This window comes from Artibeus jamaicensis, unplaced genomic scaffold (assembly GCF_021234435.1).
Source record: "Artibeus jamaicensis isolate MK-2021 breed Jamaican fruit bat unplaced genomic scaffold, CSHL_Jam_final contig_2598, whole genome shotgun sequence".
Taxonomy (NCBI): Eukaryota; Metazoa; Chordata; class Mammalia; order Chiroptera; family Phyllostomidae; genus Artibeus; species Artibeus jamaicensis.
Genome location: NW_026521563.1, coordinates 44,550 through 55,375, shown reverse-complemented (window position 1 = coordinate 55,375; position 10,826 = coordinate 44,550). Strand labels below are relative to the sequence as shown.

General features: G+C 40.1%; 1 protein-coding gene across 1 annotated transcript; it reads left to right on the top strand.

The window, feature by feature from the left end:
* The first annotated feature begins 693 nt into the window (after positions 1–693).
* Positions 694–1,617, top strand: LOC119040569 (olfactory receptor 2D3-like). Its single transcript, XM_037133591.2, has one exon. It carries the CDS (start codon positions 694–696, stop codon positions 1,615–1,617), a length of 924 nt encoding a protein of 307 aa, XP_036989486.2.
* The last annotated feature ends 9,209 nt before the right edge of the window (positions 1,618–10,826 follow it).

The window sequence follows — 10,826 nt, the reverse complement described above, 5'->3', positions numbered from 1 at the left end:
GAGTGCCCAATACATGATAATCAGTATTACTATTGCCAAGACCTTGTGCAAAGTGATAAAAGTGTGAAAAACAGATGAGGGCATATTTAAAAGATGCTACTAAGTGCAACAACCAATGAGGCAGCTATTTTTATTGATTTTTCTCAACACTCTCTTCCCATTGAAAACAAATGTCAGAAGAATTTGTTTAAGGACCAAGATCACAGACTGCTACATCTTCCTTTAAATTCCCACTCCTTGCTCAGAGTGTTTCTTTAGGATTACATGTAAATAGGTTTTAAAAAAATCAGGCTTCATAAAATGTTATCAGGCAGTTTGCAGCATAAAAATCTAACTGGCTCAAACCTGCATGAAAGAGAAGATGCCCTGTGAGCAACATTATAGTCTTCTGAGGACTGACTATCTGTGGTCCACAAGGCTTGGTCATGTAGCATATTCAGGATGATTTATGCCTGTCTGGTGCTAGTCAAAGATTCAAGGAGAGAGAAAATCATATATGTGTTTCAATTGTCAGACCTACTGAGCAAAGAGAAGACACTGTTTTCTGACATGTAGAAGTTGTTCAGATTGAAAACCAATAGCTGTTTTGGATACTGTTTAATAAAATATCCAAGTTACTCAGGTTTTTAAAAGTAATTGACTGATATATATTTCTTTTCTTGGTGCTGCCTATGAACAGTAATATAAATATTCATGGGAGAAGAAAACCAAACCTATGTGACTGAATTTCTCTTCCTGGGCCTTTCACAGGATCCACAGACACAAGTTCTGCTCTTCTTCCTTTTTCTGATCATCTACCTGCTGACTGTGCTGGGAAATCTGCTTATCATTATTCTCATTCACATAGACTCCAGACTCCATACACCCATGTACTTTTTCCTTAGAAACTTGTCTTTTGCTGATCTCTGTTTTTCTACTACTACAGTCCCTCAGGTGCTAGTCCACTTACTGGTAAAGAAGAAAAGCATTTCCTTTGCTGGATGCTCAACACAGATAGTTGTATTACTTCTGGTTGGGTGCACAGAGTGTGCACTGCTGGCGGTGATGTCCTACGACCGGTATGTGGCTGTCTGCAAGCCCCTGCACTACTCCACCATCATGACGCACTGGGTATGTGTCCAGCTGGCTTCAGGGTCCTGGGCTAGTGGAGCATTTGTGTCTCTGGTGGACACCATATTCACATTGCATCTGCCCTACAAAGGGAACAATATCATTAACCATTTTTTCTGTGAACCTCCTGCACTCCTGAAGCTGGCTTCGGCAGATACCTACAGCACTGAAATGGCCATTTTTGCAATGGGTGTGGTCATCCTCTTAGCTCCTGTCTCCCTGATCCTTGTCTCCTATTGGAATATTATCTCCACTGTGATCCAGATGCAGTCTGAGGAGGGCCGGCTTAAGGTCTTTTCTACCTGTGGCTCCCATCTCATTGTTGTTGTTCTCTTTTATGGCTCAGCAATATTTGCCTACATGAGGCCAAACTCAAAGATAATGAATGAAAGGGATAAAATAATCTCTGTGTTCTACTCAATAGTGACACCCATGCTGAATCCCATCGTTTATAGTCTGAGGAACAAGGATGTCAAAGGGGCTCTCAGGAGAATGACTACAAAATAGCCTTTTTGAAGGTGGGGATCTCTGATTACAACGATAATTTTAGGAATGTGGACAGAAGTGATTTGTTTGCAAACTTTCCCCACGTTCATCTTATCTCTATACTTTTTTCCTTCCTCTATTATCCCATATCTCTTCTCAGATAAGTTCAGCAAATTGCTTATTCAAAAAAAGGCACCTTGATAGACATAAGAAAAAATATAGAAAGCAAAAAAAAAAAAAAGGTGTGAAAAGAAAGAAGAAGCAATGGAGGGGGGAGGAAGGAAGAAAAGAAGGAAGGCAGGAAGGAAAGAAATGAAAGGCAGGTAAGTAAATAGTCACTACTCTCCAAGCCCATGTAAGCTAATAAGAAAATCAGGAGGACTTCCGCCAAGATGGAGGTTTAGCTGGATGTGCCTGCCTCCTCTCACAACCAAGTTTAGGGACAACTAAATATTAGCATCACAAAACACAACCAGAACACGGAAAACTGAACTTTTCGGAAGTCCGCTAACAACAAATTCTTCAGCCTGACGGGTAAGGGGCGAAACCGGCGTCGGGTGAGGACTTACAAAGGAGGGCTCGGTTGGACCGGGCACGCGAATCCAGTCGCGCGGGTTCCAAACCCAGGATTGGACCTGGTGAGCCGCCGAGCAGCCCACCGGGGGAGCGACACAGTGGGGAGGCGGTGGCAACGAGTTGACTGTGGTTGCCTGGTTACGCGCGAGTGAGGGAGTGAGCGGTTGGACCGGCCCGGAGGTTGGACCAGCCCGGTGGCGGCAGCTGCGGCGGCGGCTGCGGCCCGGCGGTTGGACCGGCCCGGCGGCGGCAGCGGCAGCAGCAGCGCCATTTCCCGCTCTGACCACGCCCCCGCATACAGCGTCACAACCCAGCGACCTGGGACTCCAAGGCGCCGCTTGTCCCACTTAAAGGGCCAGAACAGACCAAAAATGTCGCAGGCAGAACTCAAAGCCCCAGAGATAAATCTAAATGATGAAGAAATAGCAAAACTCTCAGACGCACAGTTTAAAACACTGGTCATCACCTTCCTCACAGATTTGGTGGATTACAGCCACAAATTAGAGAAACATATGGAGGCTAAATTAAGGGAAATGAATGGAATTCCACACGAATTCCATAGAGATGAAAAAGGAAACTGGGACTCAAATCAATGCAGTGGACCAGAAGAAAGCAAATAATGGACAAACAGAAAAGAGTCAAGGAGCAAGAATTCAAAGAAATGAGGAGAGTCTTAGGAACCTCCAGGACATCTTTAAACGCTCCAATATCCGAATTATAGGGGTACCAGAAGGGGGAAAGACACAACCACCAGTGGAAAAACTATTTGAACAAATAATAAAAGAAAATTTCCCCAATCTGGCAAAGGAAATAGACTTCCAAGAAATCCAAGAAGCCCAGAGAGTACCAAAAAAGTTGGACTCAAGAAGAAACACACCAAGGCATATTATAATTACATTAGCCAAAATTAAAATGAAGGAAAGAATCCTGGAAGCAGCAAGAGGTAAGGGGACAGTCACCTACAAAGGAGTCCCCATCAGGCTGTCAGCAGATTTCTCAAAAGAGACCTTACAGGCAAGAAGGGGCTGGAAAGAAATATTCCAAGTCATGAAATCTAAAGACCTACAACCAAGATTGCTCTACCCAGCAAAACTCTCATTTAGAACGGAAGGACAGATAAGGTGCTTCTCAGATAAGACCAAATTCAAGGAGTTCATCATCACCAAGCCCTTATTATATGAAATGTTAAAGGGACTTATCTAAGAAAAAGAAGATAAAGAAACATGAACAGTGAAAGGACAACAAACTCACAGTTATTAACAACCACACCTAAAACGAAAGCAAACTAAAAGGACAGCTAGAGCAGGAGTGGAAACATAGAAATGAAGATCTCAAGGAGGGTTAGCAACAGGGGAATGGGAGGAGGAGATGGGGGGAGAAGGTACAGAAAACAGGTAGCATAGACAGTAGATAGAAAATAGGGGGGAGGGTAAGAATAGTAGGGGAAATACAGAATCTAAAGGACTTGAGACACATGGACATAAACTAAAGGGGGGTAATGGTGGGGTTGGGGGGGCAGGGTGGAGGGGAATGGAGGGGGGAATAGAACAACTGTAACAGCATAATCAATTCAAAAAAATAAATAAATTTAAATTAAAAAAAAAAAGAAAATCAAAACAAGTAACCATACAACTAAATATCAAAAAAACAAAAATGAAAAACAAAGAACTGAATAAAAAGTATACTATCACAAATAAGATAATTCATTTATGGTGAACAGAGTCATTTCCTTAATTCTTGCATAAACTCATTAAATATATTTGAACACTCTTATATATCCCAAATATATTTCTAGGAACTGGGAATATAAACATAAAGAGTAAATTCTTCATGATGATATACTAATATTTCTAACATAACCTTAAATTTTAAATTTAACAATTTCTGAAATATAAAGAGAGCACATTTAAGGAATAACAAATGGTAGAACTATTATAAAAGTATGTATAACATTAGGAAAATTGTGAAATATAAGCTCTAATGGGTCCAGTCAAGACAATGGCATAGGTACGTGGGGTACTCACATATTCCCACAACTACATCAAAATTACAACTAAACTGCCGAACAACCATCATTGAGAACTGTCTGAAATCTACCTGAACAGAAGTCATGTAATTAAAGAATAAAGAAGCCACGTGGGGACTGGTAGGAGAGGTGGAGCTGTGGACCAGGCTGGTCAGACACCCGTGTGTGGTGGTTAAACATTGGGAGGGATATATCAGTGATTGAGATAACCCCTGAGGAACAAGGGGTCCCAGCCCCACACAAGGTTCCCCAGCCAAGGCTTCCAGCACCTGAAAAATAAGTCTTGATAACTTCTGGCTGTGAAAGTCAGCAGGGATTGTGGCTGAGACAGAGGGCTACTGGAGAACCAGGTATTCCTCCAAAAGCTCACACACAGATTTACTCAGACTCACTCTCTGTGAGCTGCAGGGCTGCAGCAGCAGCTTGAAAGATTCCAGGAACATACATGGAGGAACTGAATCATCTGGCATCAGGATGAGGGCTGGAGGGGTAGATATATCTCAGACAGAAGTGGTGGCAGAAGCCATTGTTCCTTTGCTAAGACCACCCCTGCAGACACAGGTAGGTGCCATATCTGAGTTTACATCAACTTGGCTAACACTGTTTGCCTTGCCTTGGTGACTGAGACCCTGCCCCATCCAATTTGTGAGCCCACTTAAGATGTTTCTAGTGGCTTTCCATAAAAATAGCCTGTCTAGGCTCATGCTTCAGAGTTTCCTAAAATCTCTCAGATAAACAGCATCTGGCCTTGGTGTTCCCTGTACTTTTTGTTAAGTGGCCCCAGGATTGGCACTAGTGGAAGCTGGCCTTGGGTTGCAGTTTGGCTTGTCCTGGACACCTCTAAGCCCAGCACCAGTAGCAGCTGCTCTGTATCTCATGCCCAGGTGGCCTTGGGAGGGACACAGGTGGCAGCTTACCTTGGCCTGCACCTCCCAGAAGGGACCAAAGCCAGTGCACCCAATGGACAGCTTCAGACAGTATCAAAGTACCTCCACAAGCAACATACTCAAGGGGTGGACATGCTGTGCACCAGAGCCATGCTAAAATGAATCCTGTTCTGTGGGGTCAGCCCTTGCACAGCAGATCCTTCACAGTGGTCTTGGCCAGTCCTCTCAGCTGATTGACCTGAGGGTAAAGCCCTGCCATTGATGTGTCAAAAACAATCAAGGCTCAACTACTTAGGAGGATGCACATAGCCCCATAGGATGGGGTGCACCTGGAGTGTCTAGCCTGAGTAACTGGGGAGGTTGTGCCACTGGGCCCTGCAGGACACTTACTATATTAGGCCACTCTACCAAGCCTGGGAGATATAGCAGCTCTACCCAATACATAGAAAGAAACACAGGGAGGCTTCCAAAATGAGGAGACAAAGAAATATGTCCCAAATGAGAGAACAGGACAAAACCCCAAAAAGAAGAACTAAACAAAATGGAGACAAGCAATCTACTAAAGGCAGATTTCAAATCACTGGTTATAAGGACAGTCAATAAACTTAGGGGAAGAGTAGATGAACTCAGTGAGAATTTCAACAGAGAGCTAGGAAACATAAAAATGGAGATGGAAAAACATAAGAAAAGAGCCAGTCAGAAATGAAAACTATAAAAAAAGGAAAAATAAACAAAATAGTGAAGACTACAATAACTGAAATGATTACATTACAGGGAATCAACAATTGAGTAGATTAAGCAAATCAGCTATTTGGAAGATAAGGTAGAAGAAAACACCCAATCAGAAAAGAAAAAAAAAAGAATCCAAAAAGTGAGGATAGTTTAAGAGACCTCTGAGACAAAATTCACATCATAGGAGTGTCAGAAGAGGAAGAGAAAGCAAAGAATTAAACACCTATTTGAAAAAATAATGATGGAAAACTTTCTTAACCTGGTGAAAGAAATAGACATACAAGTCTAGGAAGTGCAGAGACACAAACCAGATGAACCGAAGAGACCCACACCAAGACACATCATAATTAGAATGCCAAAGGTTAAAGAAAGAGAATCTTAAAAGCAGCAAGAGAAAAGCAGTTAGTTACAATAAAGCTCCCATCAGACTGACAGGTGATTTCTCACAGAAACTTTGTAGGTGAGAAAGTATTGGCACAAAATATTCAAAGTAATGAAAAGCAAGGACCTACAAACAAGATTACTTAACATAATTATCATTTAGAATTAAAGGATAGACAGCTTCCCAGTCAAGAAAAAGCTAAAGGAGTTCATGACCATTAAAGCAGTATTACAAGAAATCTTGTAATACAATTAAAGGATCTTCTTTAATTATTAGAAGAAAAAGATAAAAATAAATGGTAACAAATACATATTTATTAACAATTAGTTTAAATGCAAATGGGTTAAATGCTCCAATCAAAAGACATACAGTGGCTGAATGAATAACAAAACAAGATCTTTATATATGCTGTCTATAAGAGACTCAATCCAGCTTGAAAAAGACACACAGACTGAAAGTAAAGGAATAGAAAAAGATATTTCATGCAAATGGAAACACGAACAACCAGACAAAATAGACTTTAAAACAAAGGTTATATAACAAAGATCAAAAAAAGGACCCAGTGATTTCACTTTTGGGTATTTATCTGAAGAAACCCAAAATACTACATTGAAAACACATATGCATCCATATGTTCATTGCAGCACTATTTATGATAGCCAAGATATGGAAGCAACCTAAGTGCCCATCAATATGAATGGATAAAGAAGAGGTGGTACATATATACAATGAAATATGACTTAGCCATAAAAAAGAATGAAATCCTGAAATCTGCAACCATATGGATAAACCTAGAGAGTATTGTGCTGAATGAAATAAGTCAGATAGATAAAGACAAATACTGTATGATTTCACTTATGTACAGAATTAAAAAAATAAACCAGTAGAACAGAAAAATGCAGAGAACATTTTAACAGTTACTAGATGCAAAGTGGGGTAAAAGAGATGGGTGAAAAAGGTGAAGGGATTAAGAAATACAAATTGATAGTTACAGAATAGTCATGGGTATGTAAAGTACAGCATAGAGAATATAGTTAATAATAATGTAATTACTATATATGGTGTCAGATAGGTACTAGGTTTATTGGGGTGATCAGTTTGTAAGGCATATAAATGCTAATCATTGGTTTATACATCTGAATGTATAGTGTACATCAACTGTAATTGAAAACTAAAAAATTATTTAAAAATTAAAAAAACCTGAAAAGCACATGAAAGAGTCTAGATTGAGAAATGCTTTGAATTCAGTTCTAGTGAATTTGCCCAGCATGTAATTCTGACAGTGCTGAAGATTGAGAAATTTATGAAACGATAATGGAAAATGAGGAAAAAAGGGGATGGAACACTTTTATTCTTCATTAAAGCATTTATGACCATAGTTTTGCCCATTGCGACTTGAAATGATTCCTGGGTTGCTTTGTTGAAAATATTTCTCAATACAAGATGGAATAGGGAAGTTGAACTTAGGAATCTACATTTGTAACAAGTCCCAGATGATTCTTAAGCACAAAATTTTATACTGCTTTTTAGGCAATGGAATGGCTTTTATATCAACAAATTATGTAATTAATTGCATAATGTCTGATTCCTCCCTTAAACTGTAATTTTATGGCAGTAAAGATTGTGACTGTTTTGTTGATATCTGTATTACCACTTGCAGTAAAGTGCCAGCCACTGTTGGAGCTCAAGAAATAGTATTTTAAATAAATGAATAAAACTAGAGTTTAGAGAGAGATTTGACTGGAGAAATAGATTTAGAAGTTTACTCCAAATAAATGCAAGTGAATTTTGACACACCTAAGGATGTGTGCCAAAATTTTTAACCACATAAGCATGGACATGCATTATAATCTTGAAGGAGTTCTACTAAAATGCCCCTAAGTGCTTGGTCCTATTTCAGACCTTAAGTGTGGCAAGGAGGGAGGCAATATACATGTTTTGTAAAAACATCCAAAGGTAATTCTGAAGTACATTCCTGGATAAGACATGATTTTGGAGAAAGACAGTGGAAAAGAATCCAAGACAGAAACGGAGTTATTTGCATTTCCATGGTGGATGAAGAGTAGCTAATCAAGCCTGGAGGAGCAAGAATCAGAGAAATAGAGGAGAATTGAATAAAGATGCATCAGAAGTGGTGAAAGAAAAAGGCTTCCAGGAAAGATTTCTCAAATGTCTCAGAATTTTACATAGTGATAAAAGTCAATTAAAGTTGTTAATTCAGTCATTATTGACCTTTGCAAAGATTATCACAGCAGAAGTAACAAAATGGCAGTTATAGACTTTTAGGAAGCACACAGAATGCACTCAGAGGTGACTTATAAGTTGAAAATCAAAAGATGATAGACCTAATCAAGCAAAGGTGTGTGGGGTGGTAAGAATCAGGAAGCCAGAGAATAAGCAAAGAGGGATACATACAGTTTTCTTTTTACTAAGAGAGGTTTTCCTCATCCCTAATGTAATAAATATTTTCCGATGTTATCTTCTAGATCTAGTTCTAGTTTTCTTTTATATAAGATAATACTAATTGCTGTAACATGGGCTCAGCAAACTTCTTCTTTTCAAGGGCAAGATAATAAATAGTTTAAGCTTAGTGGCCATACAGTCCCCAATCACAGTTACTCAACTCTGGCCCTGCAGTGGGCCAATGCTTCACTTCCTGGCACAACCAAAGGAAGGATTACAACCAATCTAAAAACAATAAATAACCAGAAGTACCAGAAAATCAAACTGCATGGAATTCCGACAACCAAGGAGTTAAAGAAACACTCAGACTGGTAGGTGCGACTGAGACTGGCAGCTGAGTGGAGAGGATGCCTGGCAATGCTGCAGACCACACAGGCAAGGAGGGGCTGGTTGAGAGGACTTGCCACAAGGAGGCGGACTGGTGGACTGCGGGGCTGAGGCCGGGCTGGCTCAATAGGAAACTAAAGACTCAAAGATAGCTGTAAACTACTGCAGGGGTTGCCACAGAGAAAGAAACTCCCAGTCTCACACGAGAAAGTTCATTGGAAGGTGGGGCTAAAGTGGAGCAAGAGAGTTGCATTGTTCCCTTTCTGACCCTTCCCCCAAATACAGTGCCACTAATGTGGGTTGCCCCACCCTGGCAAATACCTAAGGCTTTGCCCCTTACTATATAATAGGTGCACCCAGACAAAAAAATATGGCCCAAATGAAAGAACAGATCAAAACTCCAGAAAAGGAGCTAAGTGATGAGAAGATAGCCAATCTATTTGATGTAAAGTTCAAAACACTGGTAATCAGGATGCTCACAGAACTAATTGAGCTCAGTTGCAAAAAGAAGAAACAAATTAAGGCTACCCAAAGAGAAATAAAGCAAAATATAAAGGAACTGACAGTGATGGGAAGGAAACTGGGACACAAATCAATGGAGTGGACCAGAAGAAAGAAAGAAACGACCAAACAGAAAAGAATGAAGAATCAAGAATTCAAAACAATGAGAGGCTTAGGAAACTCTGGGACAACTTCAAACACTTTAACATCAGAATCATAGGGGTGCCAAAAGGAGAACAAGAACAAGGAGGCGAAAGCTTATTTGAATGAATAATGAAGGAAAACTTTTTCAATCTGGTGAAAGAAATAGACCTCCAGGAAGTCCAAGAAGTCCAGAGAGTCCCAAAGAAATTGGACGCAAAGAGGAATATGCCAAGACACACCATCATTAAGTTACCCAAGATTAAAGATAAAGAGAGAATCTTAAAAGCAGCAAAAGGAAAGGAGAGAGTTACCTACAAAGGAGTGCCTGTAAGACTATCATCTGATTTCTCAAAACGCTTACAGGCAAGAAGATGCTGGAAAGAAGTATCTGAAAGCATTAAAGGCAAGGACCTACATCCAAGATTACTCTATCCAGCAAAGCTGGAAAGGCAGATAAAGTGCTTCCCAGATAAGGTCAAGTTAAAGGAGTTCATCATTACCAAGCCCTTATTATATGAAATGATAAAGGGACTTACCTAAGAAATAGAAGATCAAAAACCATGATCAGTAAAATGACAATAAACTCACAACTATAAATAACTGAACCTAAAAAAAATGAAAACAAAAACTAAGCAAACAACTAGAATCAGAGAAATGGACATCACACAAAGGGTTTTCAGTGAGGAGGATGGGAAGAATTGGGGGGGAAGGCATAGGGAACAAGAAACATAATTCGTAGGCATAAAATAGATGGGTAGAGGTAAAGGATTGTATAGGAAACAGAGAACAAGGAGCTTATATGCACAACCCATGGACATGAACTAAGCGGTGGGGAATGCTGGAGGGTTGGGGGATACAGGATGGAGTGGGGGTAAGGGGGGAAAAAACTGGAAAAACTAATGTGGCAAATACACTTAAAAGAAAAAAAGAAGTTAGTTCCTGGAAGGTTGCCAGATGGGAGGGGGAGGGGGAGAATGGGGGAGATGAGGGGGGAGAACAAATGGTGGGGGGATTGCTTGAGGGAATTGGGGGTGCTTAGTGGAAGGGGGCAAAGGGGGAAGTAAGGACAACTATAATAGCACAATCAATATAAGGTAATTTAAAATATCTGAAATTTATTTTAGGAAAATTTGTATATGTGAGTTAGTATGATAATTTTCCCCCATAAATATTTAGCCATTTATTTTTTAAT

What these genes read in the sequence shown, in the direction of transcription:
- LOC119040569 (XM_037133591.2), top strand. Translation starts at nt 694, where the DNA reads ATGGGAGAAGAAAACCAAACCTATGTGACTGAATTTCTCTTCCTGGGC.